At 44.6% G+C, this 23,900-nt stretch overlaps 1 protein-coding gene across 1 annotated transcript; it reads right to left on the reverse strand.

Annotated features, from left to right (window-relative positions):
• Window positions 1–23,899, reverse strand: akt1s1 (AKT1 substrate 1). Its single transcript, XM_033013618.1, has 5 exons — window positions 23,843–23,899; window positions 7,626–8,120; window positions 5,297–5,380; window positions 4,054–4,208; window positions 1–2,376 (listed from the first exon to the last, which is right to left on the reverse strand). The coding sequence occupies exons 2-5, from the start codon at window positions 8,101–8,103 to the stop codon at window positions 2,233–2,235; spliced, it is 861 nt and encodes a 286-aa protein (XP_032869509.1). The 5' UTR covers window positions 8,104–8,120; window positions 23,843–23,899; the 3' UTR covers window positions 1–2,232.
• Between the last annotated feature and the right edge of the window lies 1 nt (window position 23,900).

Genomic DNA, 23,900 nt, shown 5'->3' on the forward strand with positions numbered 1-23,900 from the left:
GGTCGGGTACATTTCGGCACCGGTTTTTGATTGTCCCCCCGTTTAATATAAATGTAGGTTTCTGTTGTCCCCTATAAATTGTGTCATGAATTTTTCTATGCCCAAAGTAAAAATAACCAGCTGCTAACTAATCTTAATTCATCTAAACTTTCATCTCAATTAAGCATATAGCAATAATAAACCTGTAGCTAAACCAGTAGAATGCATTTCGAGACTTTTGTAATAATTTACGGCCTACTTTGTTAATGATTGCACTTTCCTGCTCTCTACCTAGTTGTAGGGGTTTTGGGTGAGATGTTCTCATGAATTAGCAAAAAGGTGCCGAAATGGCCGCGCCAAACGGTACCATTCCGGCGAGGCTAACCCGATCTTCTACAACTTTCACCGATAGCAGCCAGCACAATAACACCACTGTCGCCAGCCTGAAATGAAACAAGGAAAAGAAAAAACACACGCAAAAGCTCCCAAGCCACAAATTTAAAAAAAGGCATCACACAAGCCATTTAGGTCTATAAACAGGTGGCCGCAACACACTGTGCAAGGTCAGCCAACAAGCCAGGCAAACAGAAAGGGAAATCAACTCAACATTTGCATTGCAAAGCTTTTCTTCAGCAGAAAAAGTTTTTTTTTTTTTTTTAAACAAAACAAAAAGATAGGCTGCAGCGACTGTTGGAGGGGTCTGGAGTTGTTTGAAAGGAGACGAGAGCTTTCTTTATAATTTTAAGACAGGAACAAGCAGCATTCAGTTCCTATGGCAACTTGTGCAAAGGCAGCATCTTAAGCAAGATGGAACAGGCCCCTCATGCTGCAGTTGACAATTCCCAGCCAAACTGTGCTGGCATTGAGCAGCGAGCCAGTTACTTTAGACAAGAATCGTGCATGGCAAGCATCGCCATGCACCATAAAGTCAACGGCTAAAGGCCATAAAATGTCCTCCATTTTAAATTAAACCCGGGCACTAAAGCGTACACCACTGATCTAATGCTGCGGGCTCCTCGAATCCACAGAGGATTGGAATCACTTTGTGTTCATGGGACTGGGCTGCAGAGAATGGAGCAGTACAGTTCCACCGTACCCAAGATATCTGCTGCGAGACAAGTCTCAAAATAAGCTGGGTGACCATATATATGCACCACAAGGTAGCACAGAACCAACACGGCAGTCTCCAAGGCAAAGCCAGCTGATGGCATCCATTTGACAATCCACATGCACACGTTTTATCAGGTCACCTGAAGGAGGCGCCATCTAAAGATGCTGAATAAAGAGGCAAAGATCCGCAAGAGATGTAACGGAAGGATCAATGGCAAATCGGGACACCGGGAACACTTTTATTTATCTCAGATTAACCAGTCTCACTGCCATAACAAAATGAATCTTATTTCAGGAGTTGCTTGGATTTTAAGAATAGCTGGGGAAGTATTACTGGGGGAAGAATGTAGTTTAAAAATAAACACTTAAAAAAAAAAAAGCATTATCAAGCAGGCAAATTCCATAATTTCTTCCAGAAATGATCAGATCCTTGAAATGTGGTTTCGAAAAATATGACGGTTATATTCTCAGTTGGCAGCGGGGGCAGCATGCACTAATATAATGTTTGAAGGATCCTGTTCCTACCTGAACTAATGCAGGCTGCTGATTACACATGCGTCAGCGCAGCATGAAACTTCACCGACAAGGTTAGGGAGGGGCGATTTGAGGGGGAAAAGGGGACTGTACAGTGGGTGCTTGATATTCCATGCAAGGAGATTATACCCTCCCTTCAAAAGGCGATAAAAAGTTTAAATTCTGGTCTTCGATAGAATGAACGGCCAAGGTTTCAAATAGATTCCCTCCAGTTGGATCTCCAGACTCAACCAGCTTTCAAGATTCTTGCTCGAGCACAGTGAAGGGGGCCAGTTAGGCTGTTTAAAAGCTGTGGGCGGTCATTGAAAAAGGAGAAAGACCTACAAGTTAGGACAAAGGTAGATTCATGGAATAATGCTTTTTATCAGAAATATACTATAAAGTTTATACTTTTCCTTCAGCGCAAAAGAAAAAGTTACAGAATCAACTCGAACCAGTCTTGTCATTCACAACCTTAAATGCTACATGTAGTGCTACATGGATTACCACAGGCTTCTGGCCAGTAAGATCTTGCTTCATAGGAAGCATCTCTGTAGTGTTGGGTGGTGTTGAGGCCGTTTTGGGGGTGACGGGGCACGGAGGGAGGGAGGGAGGGATCGAAAAGTGCTTTTAATACTTCCGATAGGGCTTCTGAAAGTCGCCAGTGTTGAGTCGAGGTCGAGGTAGGTCGCCAAACATCTCGGTGCCGTCCGTCACGCTCATGGTCAAGGCTTTCATGCTGGCGGCAATCTTGTCCAAGTCGGGCGAAGGCAACTGGAGGCAGGAAGGAAAAGGTAGTCAGTCACAAGCCAGGGTCCTCATAGAATTCACTGCACCCAAAGTCAGTGACAATAAACGAGTTCGGTGTTCCAAAAAAGCTACAAAGACATTTCATTTCCCTGAATTCCATTTGTCAAGTCAAGTCAAGTCAAGTTCTTGGTTTCTTGGTCCTCCAAAATATTCCAAATGGAATTTAAACTGGAGGTGGTGAAGGGAGGGCTTAAGCCAGAAAGGGTTATTGGGCAGAAAGAGCTACTTTAAATTTAGTTCCATCTGGTTGGGTAACTATAGTTGGGTGGAGATTATTCCATGCTTTAATTGTGCGGGGGAAGAACGAATTGCTGTACACATCTGTCTTTGTAGCTGGGATCACAAATTGGATCGAATGCCCTCGTCTGCTCCTAATTGGTTTGGGTTTGGTGTAATCTATGTCGAGCTGACCATTTAACATTTTGTAAAAACAGGTCAAACGGTGAGCTTCACGTCTGTCTTGGAGAGGGTTTATTCGTCACATACACATGCGAGATGAGCAGGGAAATGAAAAGTGGCAATGCCCGCAGACTCCGTGCAAAAAAACAAACAAACAAACTACAACCAGAATGGAACAGAATCACATATTCTTTTATATATTACATGAGGAAGGAAAAAGGAAAAAACAGCAATTTAAAGAAAACAAACAAAAAACAGTAGAATGGTACAGTAAAGTTAATCCCTGGTGAGGTAGGGAGGTGTGCTATTGTTTCCCATTGCCGATTGCCCTGAATTTGGAAGAGCTACATGGTCCCTGGATTCCATTGGGGTAAACTGATAAGTCAACTATATCAGTTGGATTGGGATTGGGCAGGCAGATCTCAGAATCACAGTGGTTGCACGTTAGAAAGAGGCCATTTGGCCCTACAAATCTTTACTGGCTTCGTGCTCAAGTAATCCAACTAGTCCTGCTACAAACTCATCACCCCCCCCCCCCCCCAGCCTTTTGGACATTGCACCAAAATATCTTGCAGTGTATATCTTCCACACCTTACTGCTTAATGTCCATTTGATGGTCAGTTTTACTGATGACATGTATTTTTATTTCTTTATTTTTTTATTATTTATTTCGATCAGAATAAAAGAATAAAAAGCAAATGTGAAACAGCATACAAAAAAAAAATATTGTTTTGTATCACCCCGGCGTGCGGTCCTGGACATCGGGCCGCCCGTAGCTGCAACTGCGGAGGGCTTGGGGAGACCCTGACCACGAGGAACAGTGGAGGAAGAGACTGACTTTGGTGCCTTCCCTCACAGTGGGAAACTTTGATTCTGCTGTGTGGGGATGTTTTATGTCAAATTCTATAGTGTGTTGTGTTCTTTATTTTTATTGTATGGCTGTATGGGAATTGCATTTCACTGTGCCATCTGGCACATGTGACAATTAAATGTATCTTGTATCTTGTAGGAGCAGGAAGAAGCCAAAGCTTATTAATTCCCACCCCTTATTCAACTGCTTGTAATGATCTTATACAAATTTAGCAGCTATATGTACACCAGCCACTATATGTACACCAAATTATTGACATTTATACACTAATCAAATATTTACAAAGCCATGCGAGAGCGAGAGAGCGCGAGAGAGCGCGAGAGAGAGCGAGAGAGAGCGAGAGAGAGCGAGAGAGAGAGAATGCATCTTACCCGTTCTTCATTATCCCCATCGTGAAACTTCTTTGGCTTCAGGTCCTTGAATCCCCAGATGGGCACAGACATGGGCAAGGACTTGGCATACTGATGACACATTGTTTGAGATAGAGATTGTGGACGGACTGGAAGTTCTTCACTCAAACTGCCATCTGCAAGGCGTGGGCGGGGGGGGGGGGGGGGGGTGAAGAGATAAAGGAAGGGGAGAAATGAAAGGCATCCATTAGCCACAAGATACTGCACTACTCGGAGATGCATAACGCCACATTCATGTACGTGGGACATTGTTTACTGTGTACGAGTGGTCTCTTGTCAAACGCATCTCAACTCTACCCGCATGCATATTTACCCATTGGAAGTGTTTAGAGATAACGCACTTCGGCCCACCGAGTACTAACTATGTACTCACAGGGCGGCACAGTGGTAAAGTTACTGCGTTACTGCACTAGAGACCTGGCTATGACCCCGACTATGGGTGCTGTCTGTATGAAGCTTGTACATTCCCCCCGCGACTGTGTGAGTTTTCTCTGGATCCTCCGGTTTCATCGCACACTCCAAAGACTTGCAGGTTTGTAGGTTAATTGGCTTTTACAAAATGGCAAGTTGTCCCTAGTGTGCGCAGGAAAGTGTTAGTTTATGAGGTGAAACCTACTAGGCACAGATTCGGTGGGCTGAAGGGCCCGTTTCTGCAATGAATCCCTAAAGTCTATAGAATCCACTCTAATCAATGATCACTCGTACACTGGTTCCATCCTACACACCAGGGACAATTTGCAGAAGCCAATTAGCCTACAAATCGGACAGCCTTTGGAAAGAGGAAACAAACAGGAGCATCCGGAGAAAACACAAGCAGCCGCAAGGAGAACATACACACAGGTCTTCAGACGGTCTGAAGAAGGGTTACTGGCCCGAAACGTTGCTTATTTCCTTCGCTCCATAGATGCTGCCGTACCCGCTGAGTTCCTCCAGCAATTTTGTCTACCCTCGATTTTCCAGCATCTGCAGTTCCTTCTTGAACATACACACAGCACCCTTAGTCGGAATTAAAGCCAGGCCTCTGGCGATGGAAGGCAGCAGCTCTACCACTGTGCTATCCTGCTCTCAAACCAATTTTTGAAGTGCACGGGAGGGGACCAGTGAGCCACTGCAAGCGACATTACCCAGAGTAAACACAGCTCTCTCCTACCCATTTGGCCTTTACTCCATTCTACATAGTTTGCAGTTTGCCCTGGAGACTTACCATCTGTGCTCTCACCATCCAAATCAGATTCAAAGAAGGGCTCACAATCCTGACTGGTCGATTCTTCGTCCATCGTGAAAATAGCTGGAGAAGGAGGGGAAAAGAGAAATCACATTAACATAATGTGATGTCAACGGCCTTCAAAGAGTATGGACATCAACAAATTAGGGGTACAGCCAACGGAAGAGGGCTATGGCAACATAAATGTGAACATGAACGATTGACAACTTTAATGCAGGTTTACAGACAATGGTGGGCAGAATCATTAACATGGATGAGACACAGAGCACAGGAAGGAGATAGAGAACTTAGTGACACGGTGTCAGGGCAGTAAGGTTAAACTACCGAGACACTACTCAGTTAAGGAGAACGTGTGCCCCTTGGAGGCAGCTGGACAGGGTGAATGTTGCGAGGGTATTTCCTTTCACAGGAGAGTTTCTGAACTAGAGGACAGGGTCTCAGAATAAGTTGGAACCCGCTAAAGACAAAAGATGAGGAAGAATCTCTCTTAAAAGGTTGCAGGTCTTTAGAACTCCTTGCCGCAGAGCTGTGGGTGGTCTTCAGGTACACGTGGGTACTAAGAATGAACTTGTAATCATTTAGAAGGAGACATTTAATTAGGGAATCAAGGATAATTGGCGGGGGGGGGGGGGGGGGGGGGGGGGGGGGGGGGAAGGGCAGGAGAGTGGACTGAGAGAATGTCAGATCATGATCTTATTGAATGCAGAACAGGCTCAATTTCACAGCCATTCCTGTTCCTGCATTTTATGGTCTAATGGATTTGTATTTGTCTAGTACAAGACGATTAGTGGGGAATTTACTGCAGTTACTGCATTTCGTTGCCTCTGTACTGTACACTGCACAATGACAATAAAGTTTGAATCTGAATCTGAAAAACTGCAGACTTACCGGGAAGTGAACAAGGAATATTATTAATTAGAAAGGATATTCTGGGACGTGACCTTTTAGCAAGTTGGGAAGGTTGGGGGCGGTGGGAGAGCAGCAGGCACATGGTTGGTCAGGGATCGTTTAATCAGACAGCTTAAAGTGCCTTTATTTAAATCTGGCTCATGTGAAAAGGGCATGCAAGCTGGTGCAGCTTATTCCCGAGTTCATCAGAGTCTATTGAAAGATGACCCAGTGTTATGCAGTTTACATCACATCTCTCATCAAGGAAATCCAATTCAGTACAGACAGGATGCTAGCACCTCAGGAAAAATAGACCCTGTGGATCAGTTACTGCAAACGACACTGGAAACTGTACTGTATGCATGTACTAGCAGTATGATATCATTCCGCTTATTTGGGGGATTTGCTTTATGAATGGGAAATCTGGATCAAATCTGAATTCACAACTGGTCGGTCAGTTTAACACAAGCAGACACACAACATCCAGCGCTGTATAGAAAGAAAATGAAGGTCGTTAAAATTAAATCGGAAAAGCATTGAGAAATAGGAGGGAGTGGGAGTGACTGGACTACTCCCAGAAGAATAGTCTAGTCTCGACCCGAAACGTCACCCATTCCTTCTATCCAGAGATGCTGAGTTACTCCAGCATTTTGTGTCTATCTTCGGACTATTCTGCATTCCACTTGTCGGTACTCGGGGCTCTCGTGGACATTTTTCAACATGTTGAAAAATCTTCACGAGTCTTCCGTGCTTACCTGCCGTTAGCGAGTCTTCCCGAGTACCTGACGTTAGCGTTACGAGCCGCTAAGAGACGTCCCCGAGCTCCGACGTACCCGCTACGTTCATTCTCCGTGCTTACCACGAGTTTGATTTATTTTTTTAACTCGGGAGATCTCTTGGAATGAACTTGTACCGTGGGACAGGGTTACACATTACAGGCAATTTTGTAGATAGGCCAATTAACCTGCAAACCGCACGTGGGAGGAAACAGGAACACCCGGAGGAAATCCAGGGGATTACAGGGAGAACATGCAAACTCCACACAGTCAGCAGCAGAGGTTAGGATCGAGCCAAAGTCTCTGACACCGTGAGGCAGCAGCTCAACCTGCTGCATCAACTTCATGCAGTTTCCTTCAATCCTGAACTAAATTAATACTCTTCCTGGGGATTAAAATGCGTTTCATAGTTGTCGACACTACCGAAAATCAAAATGAAAAACATAGAGGAAAAATCCTATCTAGTCTCATTGTCAAAAATTTGACCAAAAAAACAATTAATACGTTTCCAACAGAAATTTGCGAGTTGTCCTCATTGAAATTTTTTTTTTAATCTGCAAAAAGTTAACATTTATACCAGTATAAATATCTTTTCATGTTGCAATACAAACACAACAGTTGACTGTGGCGGTGGAGTTCTTTACCTGAAGAATCATTTAAGTTACATCTGTCCACTTCTCTCTCAGTTTCCGAAGCTGTTCTCTCGTCGCTCTCTACCACTCCGGAGTCACATTCTGCCTCTGCTCTCAGTTCCATCGGGCTCAGACTGTCAGCGGGCAAGCCCCCCTTGCCGTAAATGGACGGGTAGCTCTTGGAGAAGGAGTCCTCAGCGCTGCACGTGTCCTCCTCCTTTGCCGCTTTCCCGCCGCCGCCCCCCCACTCCAGCACGGTGCTGCTGGTGTAGACGGAGGTCTTGTGGAAAACGGCTATATCGTCCAGGTAGTGCTTGGTGGCGTCCGAGAGGGTCCCCGTCCCGTGGACAGCGTAGGCGAGGTTAGACTGCAGCTTGGGCCGGTAGGCAGTGAGGAGGACGACATCGTTGCCCGTTTGTTTACGGTACTTGTCCACCATGCAGACCAGAGAGTCCCAGCTCTCTTGGTGGTTATCAAGCATGTCAGTCATCGTCTTAGGTGTAGTTACCTGTAGGATAGCAGAAACAGTTCATACGTTTAGTATGGTTAGCAGTACACGTTGGGACAATGTTGACGAGGTCTTAGCTGGAGCATACTCTTTGTTTAATTGTGGCCAACACACTGAAGGGTGGCATTTGAGGCTACAATAGCAATTTGGTCCCTTGCCCTTTTACGATTATGGAGGGAAGAAGGGTTAGTGTTCCCATTCCCCAAGGTGAATAAAGATGGTCAAAAGCATTTGACAACACGACTTAAGAGTAAATAAGGAAAAACTACTTCTAGTGGTATACAGTTAGGAGGACAGGCCTCAACAGCAAGAAAGAACACTTTTACAGAGCAAGTTATTACAATTTACCCCAAAATAGATAGACATAGAAATAGGTGCCGGAGGAGGCCATTCGACCCTTCGAGCCAGCACCGCCATTCATTATGATCATGGCTGATCGTCCCATATCAATAACCCGTGCCTGCCTTCTCCCCATATCCCTTGACTCCACTAGCCCCGAGAGCTCTATCTAACTCTCTCTTAAATATGGCTCTAACTTTTTCAAGGAAACTGCCTTATTTTATGATGGGGAAAGATAGCGGGTTATTCAAAGAACCCGAATAGTCAAAATGCCCTGAATCCTCATTCTGTTTTGATATTTTCTATAACACTTGGCAAATTGTAGCAGGTTACCAACAGGTTGCCAACAGCATTCAGCCAGTGACCATTCAAGGTGTGCAAATATTCATGTTATTTGTGGGGCAGTGGGTTGTGCCTTGATTGATTCGGAATTGTTGGTTCCTCCAGAACGTTGTGTATGGCTATCAAATTACTTGTCATAAATGACAGCTTCAAGAACAAAATTATAAAAGCACAGAAGAGCATGATACAGCACCAGTGGTCATCTTGCATTGTTGTTTAAGAGCTACCCTGTTAGTCCCACTTTCAGCTCATGCCCCATACCTCAATTTCACATTTCTATTATTGATTCAATTCTGCATTGTACATCCATATTGTATCTGTTTGAACCTCCCCTTCAGTTGAGCGTTTGTGCTGAGTTTACAAAAAAAAGTGGGCAACAACATATTTCGACAATGCAGGGGTGTTTACATTTTTTTTTAAAGGATAAAAACAACAGAAGTAACCACCTCTCAGCAAGAGATTCTGTTGGTGCACCCAATGTCAGAGCTCAGGAATGGACCACTCCATTGCCATGGTCGGCGTAGCAAGCTTCAGGTTGATGTGTGGACATATTAGGGAGGGGGCTGAAGCATTAAAAGGTTAGCGCCACATTAGGCCCAAAAGCAGACACCTGGCCTATAAGTAGCACAACCTTTCATGGCATTTGTTTGCTATGCCAGAAGACAAACCGAGTGAAATAAGCAGAAACTGACCTAAACTACAAGCAGTAGCAATTTTTTTTTAATTGATTTGCCATTTATTGATTTGTTTTCCTTGGCAAAAAGTTTACATCAAAAGGAAATCAGAGTAAACAAATTAATCCATTTATTGCTGTGTCCATGTTTAGAAATGAAAGGTCATTTGTGAACAGCCAAGCTGTAATTCCATGCTCCCTCCCACCAGGAGCATTAAATCACTGGGCAGATCACAACTCCACTCTGGTTATTTGATCCACATTGTCCCAAGCCAAACAAACACTGCCATGATACATTGCTCCCTCCAGAGGTAAAACCGGGCACAATCTTCACTGAGGAGTATATTTTCAGCAAAGTACACAACAGTTCTGTCTGGTTTCACGGTTGAATCTTTAGCAAGCAGCTAAACGTGGAGGGAAGCCAGCACACACACACACAATTCACAGCAAGCAGGACCTCGCCATATTTTCCAGGTCAGTGGGGTTGGGTTACAGCAAAGGATCAGATGCAGTAATTTGAATAGATCGCACTGGGCAGCCAAAAGCCTGGGAGATCAGCAACTGCTTTTTTTTCTTATTTTATTTTCCGTCTTGCCAATTGGAAAATAGCACAAAAAGAAACAAAAATGGCTCCAGCATCTCGACCTCAGGACATCCTAAAACTCTTTAAAACTGAATATGAACCTGGTCTTTATTCATTGCTGTAGGACAGGAAATACTGCAGCTAATTTGTGCACAGGAATATCACATTTCAGTTTGCAGGATCAGGACCAGGTTTTTTTTTGTTTTTTTTTAATTGAAGTAGTCAAGTATTAACTATTGGACAGAGCACTGGAGTGAACACCCCTGCTTCTCACAGAATCTACTGCTTTTTCATTACTCTCCTAACCCCTCACCTCAAAGAAACAAGGCACAGGACCTTTATGTGGAGGATCCCAACATCAAGTTTCAAACTAAGATAGGGCCATGTGCTTTAGTTTAGAATAGAGATACAGCATAGAAACAGACCCTTCTCCCACTGAGTCTGTGCGAACCAATGATCACCCTACATTAATTCTATCTTCAGATAGAATACATCTGAAGAAGGGTTTCCAGCATCTGCAGTTCCTTCTTAAACATTAATTCTATCTTGTATCTTTTACAGAAGACAATTAACCTGCAAAGGAAGAAAGGAAGAGGAGGAGCCCGAGGGCTGAGGGAGAGCTGGGAAGGGGATGAGACAGCAAGGGCTACCGGAAATTGGAGAATTCAATGTTTATGCCGCTAGGGTGCAGACTGCCCAAGCGGAATATGAGGTGCTGCTCCTCCAATCTCCGGTGGTGCTCACTCTGGCCATGGAGGAGGCCCAGGACAGAAAGGTCGGATTCGGAATGGGAGGGGGAGCTGAAGTGCTGCGCCACAGGGAGATCAGGTTGGTTAATGCGGACTGAGCGGAGGTGCTCGGCGAAACGATCGTCAAGCCTACGCTTGGTCTCAACGATGTAGATCAGCTGACATCTAGAGCAGCGGATGCAATAGATGAGGTTGGAGGAGGTGCAGATGAACCTCTGTCGCACCTGGAACGACTGCTTGGGTCCTTGAATGGAGTTGAGGGGGGAGGTAAAGCGACGAGTGTAGCATCTCCTGCGGTTGCAGGGGAAAGTGCCCGGGGAGGTGGTGGTGCGGGTGGGAAGGGACGAATTGACCAAGGAGCTACAGAGGGAGCGGTCTTTGCGGAAAGCAGACGGGGGGAGATGGGAAGATGTGGCGAGTGGTGGGGTCACGTTGGAGGTGGCGGAAATGACGGAGGACTATTTGTTGTATGTGACGACTAGTGGGGTGGAAGGTGAGGACTAGGGGGACTGCTTCTGAGCTTGTGCTACCACATGCTTCCCATGGTGCGGCAACCACAACTGTTCACGACGTTCCATATGCGATCCAACCAATGTTTTATACAGTTACAGCATGACAGTGCAACTCTTACTCTCAATGTCTCAGCCTGTGAAGGCAAGCATACCAAAAGCCTTCTTCACCTCCCTATCCCCATGTCATCACTTTCTGGGAGCTTGACCCTGCATCCCCAAGGACTCTCTGTACATCAACACTCCCAAGGTCCCTGCTGTTTACCCCAAGTCATACTAGACTGTGACTGCCAAGTATATTGCTCCACACTTGCCTGTATTAAATTTGATCTGCCCTTATTCTAAAAATTTACTAATCAGACCACCTACATTCCCATCCAAGTGCTCCCAGCATCATTCCCCGTGGTACGCAACTTGTTACAGATCTCCAGTCAGAAAGATACCCAGCTATCACTGCACTCTGCCTCCTTTCATCAAGCCAATTTTGCAGCGGGCCTCAAATTCTTTGTGCCTGTCATAGAGGACGTGAAGCAAAGATCCTACAGCAAGCAAGATAGTCCACTCAACTAAAAAGACGTAGTACGGTCATGGGCAGATTCATGGGTAACTTAAGGCTCCATTTCCGTAACCGGCTTCCGTCTCCGCACCAAAGATCCCGTAGCGGAGCAAAGATACTAGTGCGGAGACGGAAGCCGGTTACGGAAACATCCTCGTAAAAATCAAAGTTCTTTGGTAAAAATCGTCTCCTCATTTTCAGAATTTTAATTTATTAACACAAAGTGTTCCCCCGCAACGTTGATTACACTGCGGGTCGGGTTACGGCAATGGATGAAAAAAAAAGGCCCACGTTCTGTTCCGTTGCATACTACACGTCAGCCCATTGCATTTAGCAGGAGTTGTCTATCTTGCTCCGCTATAGGATCTTTGACATGAAGTGCCTTACTGAATCTCATGCAAGGCATTTCTACAGTATTGCCTTGAATTTTAGTACCCACCTCAAGAACTATTGCAAGACATTTCCACCTCACAAACTATCGCAAGTCCATGCCCACGCCAACTCCACCCAGTCTGAAGGGTTAGGGTTAACGTCGCCTAACCAAGTTCTCCAGAGATGCTACTTGACCCGCTAAGTTACTCAAGCACTTGGCATCTCTTTTTGTAAAGCAGCATCAACTGTCATCAACAAGTTCGCTGATGACACAACAGTGGTGGGTCTCATCAGTGACAATGATGAGTCGGCGTACAGGATGGAGGTGGAGCTGCTCACAGGATGGTGCAAATCCCACAACCTCATTCTCAACGTGGGAAAAACTAAGGAGATGGTGGTTGACTTCAGGAGGGCGGGAAAACAACACCATACACCTCTGCACATCGATGGAGCTGATGTGAAAAGGGTCAGCAGCGTGAAGTTCCTAGGACTCCACCTGTCAGATGACCTGATGTCCACAACCAACACCACAGCACTGGTCAAGAGAGCCCAGCAGCGACTACACCCTCTCCGAAGACTACGTAAAGCAGGTCTCCCCACTACACATCTACGAACTTTTTATAGGGGGACAATTGAGAGCACATTAACCAACGGCATCACTTCCTGGTTCGGGAGCTGCAAGGCGTACGAACGGCACCAACTTGACAGGATTGTGAAGACCGCCAGCAGGATTATTGGTGCTCCACTCCCTTTCTTGCTGGACATATACAGGAAGAGATGTATCAACAGAGCCATCTCCATCATCAAAGACCCCTACCACCCATCGCATCACATATTCTCCATCCTGCCATCTGGGAAGAGGTACAGGAGCATTAGCTGCAAAACCAGCAGGATGCTCCTCAGCTTCTTCCCGCAGGCTATAAGACTGATAAACGGACTTAGCCCCCTGCCAAAGTATCGCGCACCAACCATCAACCTGGACACACTGCAGCAGCTGTCGATCGGAACGCCTGTTGATGTTTAGTAGAGAGTAGAGTGTTTAATTTAATTTGTTCATGATATATGTATTTTTATTTCTAGTTATTTGTTGTTATTTGTACTGCACACTGAATGGACACTGGTTGAGCAACGTATTTTTTGTTTCCTCTGGGTATGTGAGTACTCAGGAAAATGACAATAAAGATATATTGATACTGATCTTCAGTCCCTCCTGCCCACCCAATCAATCTGATTTGCAAGTAAACGTACATCAATATCCCTCAAAATGTAACAACTAGTTCTCTATCGCTGATGCAACACTCACGAGCCTGTGGTTTCCACGCTCATCCCAAATGCCCTTTTATAAATATGGTGTCGAGTTGAATTATTCTCTGGTTCAGGAAACTCCCAGAGTCCAAGGTCTTCGCAGCAAATAATGCTGGGTCTCATCAAGAAGTAGAATTAGTGGACCAATGCAAGGGGTTGCAAGTTTGAGAAAAATAGGAGCAAGAACATAAAGGGATGTGAAGATAGGAACGAGATATTCAGATCTGATGAAGCGTCCCAGATCTGAAACAGGCCATCTGTTATTTCATAAATGCCATCAGACCTGCTGAGTCTGACTAGGATTTTTTTGCATTTCGGATTACCAGAAATCAGTGATGTGTTTTAATTTTCATATGACATTGTTTAACTGGAAGCCAATACAAAAACAAGACGAACAGAAAACATGGTGTAAAGAGCCAAGGTTTCGACAACTTTAGATTAGAATTTTCACACACACACACACACACACACACACACACAAATACAATTATCATGCCACCCTCTCAGAATCTCTCTGGTGCTCTCCCAAAGGAGTCAGCAGTTCAACAAGAACTAGACTAGGCAGGCGACTGTTAAGGATGACGAAAGTGTGATACGACAGAAAATCCTATTTCTGTAAATGCGTGGCACTTATCACATTTAAGGCCAAGTTACTGACCAGACTATTTTATAATCTCCTATTTGAATTAGGGATGCCATGTCTTATTAAAGCACTCCACAACTTTCTCATTCATTTTCCAAACAGTGCTGAAAAACAATAAAGTGCCCAGACACAATGATCCAATTTTGACTCAAATCGGCAGAAACTCAGAATGAACAATGGGCAAGCTTCCATCATTAAACTACATTGCAAAGATACACATTTGTGCACTGACCAACTGATAAAAAACTAATTTTATGAGTGACAACTTAAATGTTTGACTGTTAAAGAAACAAACATATCATATTACCTCGCCCATATCACACTATTGCCAAAATAACATATAACATGTACAGTGCCTCCAATGTAGCAAGCTGCCGCGCATTGCATGGAGGACAGCAATTCAGAGACAGTGACCCAGGATTCATTCAAGCCGAGGAAGAGGAAGTAGCGATCGAATCTGCAACTGCTCAACTTTCATCATTGTTCAACTTCTGTCAAGGAGAAGCTATACTTCACCCTCGTTAGACCACATTTGGACTACGCAGTTGCAGCATGGGACCCATACACAAATAAAAACATTTCTTCCATCGAACGTGTCCAAAGACAGGCAGCTCGATTTGTTACTAACACCTATGAGAGAGAAGCGAGTGTCACCAAACTTCTGAATTCTCTGGGGTGGAACCCTCTCCAAGACAGACGTGAAGCTCACCGTTTGACCTGTTTTTACAAAATGTTAAATGGTCAGCTCGACATAGACTACAAGACCTACACCAAACCCAAACCAATTAGGAGCAGACGAGGGCATTCGATCCAATTTGTGATCCCAGCTACAAAGACAGATGTGTACAGCAATTCGTTCTTCCCCCGCACAATTAAAGCATGGAATAATCTCCACCCAACTATAGTTACCAACCAGATGCAACTAAATATAAAGTAGCTCTTTCTTCCCAATAACCCTTTCTGGCTTAAGTCATCCCTCCACCACCTCCAGTTTAAATTCCATTTGGAATATATTGGAGGACCAAGAAACCAAGCTTCCATCATTAAACTACAATGCAAAGATACACGTCTGTGCATTGACCAATTGTCAGAAAACTAATTTTGAGTCCCAATTTAAATGCTTGATTGTTAAAGAAACAAACATATCATATTACCTCGCCCATATCACACTATTGCCAAAATAACATATAACATGTACAGTGCCTCCAATGTAGCAATGTATTGCATGGAGAACAGCAATTCAGAGACAGTGATCCAGGATCCATTCAAGCCGAAGAAGAGGAAGTAGTGATCGAATCTGCAACTGCTTAACCATACATGCAACTTCTGGTATCTCTGGCCTTTCAGCATCCTAGCCCATTCCTGTCTGGCACCGCCGGTGGGCAAAGAATATTTTCTCTCCAAAATGTAAAATCGGCCTGGCTACAGAGTTTTAAAGATCCACCCCGCGTCGCGTCATTGCCCCAGAGAATGCAGACTGCTTCAAATGCAGAATGTGTACCTAACCACTAAGGTTAACCACTATCTATCTCATTAACAAAGCCAGTCTAAAATAGACAGCTCTCTCTTTCAAAAGGAACAAAAAGATCAATGACTTTTGGCTTGCTCATTGCTGAAATATTTCTTAACCCAAGAACAAGCAATTTGTGCAGATGCTGGTTTAAACCGAAGATAGACACAAAAAGCTGGAGTAACTCAGCAGGTCAGACAGCATCTCTGGAGAGAAGGAATAGGTGACGTTTCGGGTCAGAAAGAGGGTCGTCTTCTAGATTTAAAGAATCCTACAGCAGAGAAGCAGGCCACTCAACGCTAGTTACTTGCATTTACCTCCCACATTTGTATACTCTCACTCTACTTCATCCAATGCCAGTAGTACAGGTATTCATAGAGCCCTCCACAAGAGGCTGTCGACACTGTAATAGTGACGGCATTAGTACCTTTACAGGTAAACCTTCACCATAACCCAATTTCATGTGTTTATGCGCCTGACCGCAGATGTTAAAAAGGTCTCTTTCGGATGCAAATGGCTGGGATCTAGAGGACACCCCATCAGGCCTTGGATCTTACAGAGGAAGGATGTGCAGCTACCATATCGTAGTGGTGAAAACCACTTGCCTTAAGTAGCGAAGGAGACTTCTCAAGCCGCTTCTAAACCACCACTCTAATCATCGAAGGCCGCTGCCAAGCCAACTGTACAGGCCCAAGCTTTGGGTTTTAGCAAGGTTCAATCAATGCAGCATTCAGCTCACAGAAGGCCTGCTCTCAGCTCCTCTGTGGGGTCGTTGGTAACCCAGCACGCCCAGCTGGCCGTGCTGGCATGGTTGCTTCCAACTTAATGTTTCTTTGCTCCAGTAGGCTACTCCGGAACTTTATCAAATGCCTTACTGAAATCCATGTAGACAACAACGCTATCCCTAATTAGCCTATTCCCTTCCAAATGGGAGTAATCCTACCTGAGGAATCCTCCCCAACAGCTTCCCTAATACAGTTGTGAAGCTCACTGGCTTATAATTCTCTGGATTCTCTTGACGTCCCTTCTTAAACAAAGGAACGTTAGCTGTTCTCCAGTCCTCTGGGACCTCAACATTTGTTTTCCCCATTAAGTGTGACAGGGTCAGAATTCCTGTCTGAGAAAGCTCTAGCAGACAGCTACGCCACACTGTTTGACTTCACCATCTCTAAAGCACATAAAAATATTTCAATATAAAAGAGAAATATTGTGAATGCTGCAAATCCAAAATAAAGGTACCAAATGCATTATTTGTGGGTTTGGGTTCTGGGCTAGTCTGTTTGACCAACTCGCCGTCCACCTACACGACTTGACGAGGAGCTTCCAGCAGGAACCCATCGAGGAGGCACAGCGCGCTGGAATCCTTAGATACATCGCAGCTACATGTGGTATATGGTCTCACACTTTAAAGACAGTGTGGAAATAGGCCCTTCAGCCCACACTTTAAAGACAGTGTGGAAATAGGCCCTTCAGCCCACGCCGACCAGTGATCCCCATACACTAGCAGTAGGGACAGATCATCATTTTACCAGAGTCAATGAACCTGCAAACCTGTACATCTTTGTAGTGTGGGAACACTCGGAGAAAACCCACATGGTCACAGGGAGAATGTACAAACTCTGTACTGACAACACTCCCAGTCAGGATCAAACCCGGGTCTCTGGTGCTCTGCGGCACTGTGCCATCACACATCAGATTACAAGGGACACCAACGTGCATCAGACACTGAAGATAGACACTAAATGCTGGAGTAACTCAGCGGGTCAGGCGGTATCTCTTGAGAAAAGGAATAGGTGACGTTTTGGGCCGAGACCCTTCTTTAGACACCTTCGAGAGAGAACCGTAGGCTTAGCAGCAACCCAATTGCTCGTACTTTCACCAGTGTCCAGGCACAAGCTCTGCCTGTCAAACTTCACTGGTCCCAAATGTATGTTAACCAAGAGATAGCTTCTATAAAGAAAGAACCATGTACACTATCTGTACCAGCACAGACAAAGGAGACCCTCTTCAGGGATGTACAGTTGCACCAGACTGTACTTCACCCTGCCCATTGTGACTGAATGGGTTTAAAATTTCTTAGCAAAACATCAGCTACTACAGTGCTCTCCATAATGTTTGGGCCAAAGACCCGCCATTTATTTATTTGCCTCTGTACTCCACAATTTGAGATTTGTAATAGAAAAAAAAATCACATATGCTTAAAGTGCACATTGTCAGATTTTATTAAAGGGTATTTTTATACATTTTGGTTTCACCTTGTAGAAATTACAGCTGTTATTATACATAGTCCCCCCATTTCAGGGCACCATAATGGCTTCACAGGTGTTTGTAATTGCTCAGGTGTGTTTAAATGCCTCCTTAATGCAGGTATAAGAGAGCTCTCAGCCCTAGTCTTTCCTCCAGTCTTTCCATCATCTTGGAAAATTTTATTGCTGTTTATCAACATGAGGACCAAAGTTGTGCCAATGAAAGTCAAAGAAGCCATTATGAGACTGAGAAACAAGAATAAAACTGTTGAGACATCAGCCAAACCTTAGGCTTATCAAAATCAATTGTTTTGAACATCATTAAGAAGAAAGAGAGCACTGGTGAGCTTACTAATCGCAAAGGGACTGGCAGGCCAAGGAAGACCTCCTCTATAATAAAGAAAAAGCCCCATACACCTGTCCGACAGATCAGAAACACTCTTCAGGAGTCAGGTGTGGATTTGTCAATGACCACTGTCCGCAGAAGACGTCATGAACAGAAATACAGAGACTACACTGCAAGATGCAAACCACTCGTTAGCCGCAAAAATAGGATGGCCGGGTTACAGTTTGCCAAGAAGTACTTAAAAGAGCAACCACAGTTCTGGAAAAAGGTGTTGTGGACAGATGAGACAAAGATGAACTTATATCAGAGTGATGGCAAGAGCAAAGTATGGAGGAGAGACAGAACTGGCCAAGATCCAAAGCATACCACCTCATCTGTGAAACACGGCGGGGGTGTAATGGCCTGGGCATGTATGGTAGTAGCATAATGAATTCTGATGTGTATAGACACATCCCATCTGCTCAAGTTCAAACAAATGCCTCAAAATTCATTGGCCGGCAGTTCATTCTACAGCAAGACAAGATCCCAAACATACTTCTAAAGGGGTTTACCCCCCCCCCCCCCAAGCTAAAAAATGATCAATTCTTGAGTGGCCAAGTCAATCACCCGATCTGAACCCAATTGAGCATGCTTTTTATATGCTGAAGAGAAAACTGAAGGGGACTAGCCCCCAAAACAAGCATAAGCAAAAGTTGGCTACAATACCTGCCTGGCACAGCATCACCAGAGAAGACACCCAGCAACTGGTGATGTCCATGAATTGCAGACTTCAAGCAGTCAATGCATGCAAAGGATATTAGCAACAAAATACTAAACATGACTACTTTCATTTACATGACATTGCTGTGTATAAACTGCTGTAATTTCTACATGGTGAAACTAAAATGTATAAAATGGCCTTTATTAAAATCTGACAATGTGCATGCACTACATGTGATTTTTTTCTGTTACAAATCAAAGACAAGGGCACTGGTATGTGAAAAATATTAGTACGAGTTAGACAAGAACTCCCTTTTAGCTGAGGCATTAATTTAAAATGCATCATACAAGTTACCCAGGCCAAGATATACGTAGCCCCCCCACCAATGTTGAGCGTCTACCACTCTCAACAATCAACGAATGTCGTGAAATGCTCCCCACCTATTGGCACAAGGGACTTCTTATCATCTTGTCCTGTGTACTTGATTCTGTGTCCTAAAGCACATCACACTAACTGAAGCATGCAGTCAGACAGATACAGCATAAGAGGTCATTCAGCCCATTTATACTAATTCTACATTCAATACTTTATTCTTCCCATGCTCTCACTTTCCAAGATTCTAATAGTCACCTAAACACTTGGGAACATTTACAGTGGCCAATTAACCTACCAACCCACGTCTTTGTGGTGTGGAAGGAAATTAGAGGTTACAGAGTGAACCTACAAGTCATGATTAAACCCAGGACTCTAGCGCTGTGAACTCTTACTAACTGTGCCACTGTGCTGTCCCAGTCACAGGAATATAAACTGTTTGTCTGCAGCAAGTTCCCACAAACACTAATGCATGAAGGATTAGGTAACCCATGGTGATATGTGAATGTTAAATAAAGGCAAGGGTAACTCCAATATGCCTTTCCAAAATGGCATCTTGGGATCTTTTGCCCACAGGATTGCAGACAAGAACAAGGAATCCCCCGGTTATGATAGAGTTCCCTTCCCGCACACGGTTCATAAAATGAGCTGTTTGCAAGTCAACGAACAAGGAGTACAGGAGTGGATCACAGAAACTACTGCGATGGGAGAGCAAGCAGACACGGTAAAGGTAACCTCCAAGCAATCATGGACTCGCTGAGTGAGCGACTGCTCAGCTCCACCCAGTCCCCAACTATTGCAGCATTGGGGAGGGTGGGGGGAAGGGTGGGGGCGGACGACAAAAAGGTTTGGGTGAAAAGACAAACAAAAATGCTCCATACCCAACTGGCAGAAGATGCTTATATCACACAGCAGCCAGAAAATCTATCCTGCAGTCTCCCAATTATTCTTTCATTTGAATGGGTGTCCACAAGTCAGGCATTTGTAACCCAGTGTGTAGGGAAGAACTGCAGATGCTGATTTAAACAGAAGATAGACACAAAATGAGTTTGAAGAAGGGTCTCGGCCCAAAACTTCACCCATTCATTCTCTCCAGAGATTCTGCCCGTCCCACGGAGCTACTTCAGCATTTTTTGTCTATCTTCGTAAACCAGTACTTGGTACAACTTGTCAAATGGAGACCTACAATAGTGCAGTAATATTTCCAAACTGATGGGGTCAGACAACGTTGGGCTGAAGTCTCAGGATAAAGTTGCTGATTCAAGGCCTGAGGTGTCCTCTGAGCCCAGTTAAAACAAAGCCCGGGTAACTTCAAAATTATTCTTAGGTCTACCATTAAAAAAATATTTTGTTTTACTGCGGATACGAGTACTCAGAGGAACCTACTCTCCGACACATCCTCGAACAAGTGATGGAGATAGGCAACGTTTCGGGCCGAAACCCTTCTTCAGACCCGCTGAGTTTCTCCAGCATTTTTGTGTACCCTCAAACAAGTGATGTTACTTTCTCGTCATGTACCATGCAACAGTGACTCCATGGTGGACAATAAGGCACATGGGACACCATGAAAGGCACTATACAATGCAAATCTTGTACTCTGCACCACTTCCTTGGGCAAATAGTATCTTACTTCGACATATTATTCAAAACAAAGTACCATGACAATTAAGCAGTGCCTTAGGTCAGCATAAATAACACACTTGCCTCAGCTCAGTGAGCAAACCCACAATCTTGGCTCAGGCAAGTCTGTTACGCCACCAAACCAACAGTTTACAAAAGACACACACCACTCAGATAATTTGATGTTATTGTCTATTGTGCAAGTGCAAAATAGCACACCAGTCAAAGTATAGAGTTTCAACAGCACAAAATGTGATTTGGTCTAGCGAGTTCACCAGCCCAGTCAATCTCATTTCCTTGTAACAAAAATATTGTCTGCTCATCCAATTTTTTTTTGGAAACAATGGACTGCAAGAGGAACGCAGCAAGTCTGCGATAGGAAAAATAAACAAAATGCTGGAGTAATTCAGTGGATTAGGCAGCATACGTGGAAGGAATGTATAGCTGACATTTCAGGCCAGTACCCTTCTGCAGACCAATTGTAGTAGGGGAAAAAGAAAGCTCACAAACTCTCCACATCTCAAATTACATTCATATATATTTTCTGTACTCTTATAAACATCCATAGCCTTCCTAAAGTGCAGTAGCTCCCAAGATTGCAGCCTCTACAGTTCCTTCTGAATCCAAGTGAACTAGACAGGCAACATTTCAGTCCTGAAGGGCTACAACCCAAAACACCATCTGTCCTTTTCCCTCCACAGATGCTGATGGACCCACCAAGTTCCTCCAGCAGTTTGTTCCAAGCTCAAGATTCCAGCATCTGCATTGTCTTTTTTCTTTTCTGAAAGGCCTGGACAACTGGTTTTACATTACAGTCAGCAAGTTGCCATTATAAGCTTTTTTTTTTTTAATGCAAAATAAAATGTCTTTACTGATGCATTTGACATTAAATTTGAGCACCACTAATCCTTCAACCTTCTTCCTATAGAAACAGCTTCCTTCTATTCACACTTATTAAAATCATTTTTGTACACACCAAATCTTTACTTTGTTGGCAACACATAGCCCAGGCTTAACATTGGAGGCAAAACACTCAAAACACTCAAGTAAATATTTTCTGTACTCTCTCAAGAACTTTCCTAAAGTGGAGCAACTAGAACTTGATGCAACATCTGACCAATGTTTCAACATAATTCGTTTTATATACAATATTTGCTACTTTTTTTTAGGGAGCTCCGGATTCCTCAACGTTTAACATAACACACTCTCAGCATGTCCTAGTAGACACCTGGGTCCTCATTTTGTCCCACTGAGTTACTCCAGCATTTTGTGTCTATCTTCAGTGTAAACCAGCATCTGCAGTTCCTTCCTACACATTTAGAATTTCCAGTTTGGACCACATTAACATTTAAAGTGATACAGTGTGGAAACAGGCCCTTCAACCCAACTTGCCCACTCCAGCCAACATGCCCCAACTAGACGAGTCAAGCATCTGATTCATATCCATCCAATCCTGTCCTATCCATGTACCTCCTGTTTCTTAAACGACGTAGGGATAGTCCCAGCCTCAACTACCTCCTCTGGCCACTTGTTCCATACACCCACCACCCTTTGTGTGGAATAAAGTTACTCCATAGGTTCCTATTAAATCTTCTCCCCTTTCTTCTTAAACCTATACCCTCTGGTCCTCGGTTCACATACTCTGTCTGGGTAAGAGACTCTGTGCATCTAACCTAACTTTCCTCTTATGATTTCACACACCTCATGAGGAATTAATGTTTTTCCCCCCCTACAAAATGAAATTTGATCACACAGAAAGTGCAAATATTCCACGAAATGCCTCACATCTGTGAGGCATGACCAATGATTATAGAGGAGCTCCTCTATAATCTTTGGGCATGACCCCACACAAGACAAGTACCCCGCACAAGACGAGGAGGAAAGCAGGTAATCCACAACTAACAGCCCTTGTACCAAAGGCAAAGCAAAAGAGTGGAGGGGGACAGGAAAGGGGAAAAGAGGGTGATGAGGTCCACGGGCAACTGGGAGAGGGGCTAAGCAGGGACAGTAGAATGGGGCATGGAGGTTGCAAAATGGGGGGGGGGGGGGGGGGGGAGAGAGAGAGAAAGAGCGAGGGGGGGGGGGGGGGGGGGGAAAGAGAGAGGTTCATCCAAACCAGGATTATGCCTGGTTAGGGGCAGAATCAGAGCCTCTATACCTCCCTCACACACACACACATTCACACTCACTCATTCACAATCCTTCACTCACACACTCCTTCACTCATTCACACTCCTACACTCACACACACATTCACTCACTCATTCACTCCTTCACCCACACTCCTACTCACACACACACTCCTTCACACACTCCTTCTCACACACACTCCTTCACACACTCCTTCTCAGACACACACTCCTTCACTCACATTCCCACTCACACGCACATTCACACTCCTTCACTCACACTCCTACTCACACACACATTCACACTCACTCATTCACACTCCTTCACTCACACACATTCACACTCACTCATTCACACTCCTTCACTCACACTCCTACTCACACACACTCCCACACATTCACACTCCTTCACTCACACTCCTACACTCACACACATTCACACTCACTCATTCACACTCACACTCCTTCACTCACACACTCCTTCACTCACATTCCCACACTCACACTCCTACACACATTCACTCCTACACACTCCTTCACTCACTCACACTCCTACACTCACACACATTCCCACATATACTCACACACTCCTTCACTCACACTCCCATTCCCACACACTCCTACACACACTCACCCTCCTACACACACTCACCCTCCTACACACATTCACCCTCCTACACACATTCACCCTCCTACACTCCCTCTCCCACACAGGCAAGCTCCTTACCTGCCGCTCCTCAAACCTTCCCACAGCCAGAGCCTCGGAAGCGCAGCGTCGCCCTCTT

Source organism: Amblyraja radiata, chromosome 38 (genome assembly GCF_010909765.2).
Source record: "Amblyraja radiata isolate CabotCenter1 chromosome 38, sAmbRad1.1.pri, whole genome shotgun sequence".
Lineage (NCBI taxonomy): Eukaryota > Metazoa > Chordata > Chondrichthyes > Rajiformes > Rajidae > Amblyraja > Amblyraja radiata.

Coding starts and splice junctions, on each gene's coding strand:
- akt1s1 (XM_033013618.1), bottom strand. CDS start 8,103: ATGACTGACATGCTTGATAACCACCAAGAGAGCTGGGACTCTCTGGTC. Junction 5,381..7,625: donor TAACTTAAATGATTCTTCAG/GTAAAGAACTCC, acceptor CTCCTTCTCCAG/CTATTTTCACGATGGACGAA. Junction 4,209..5,296: donor GGATGGTGAGAGCACAGATG/GTAAGTCTCCAG, acceptor CACGCCTTGCAG/ATGGCAGTTTGAGTGAAGAA.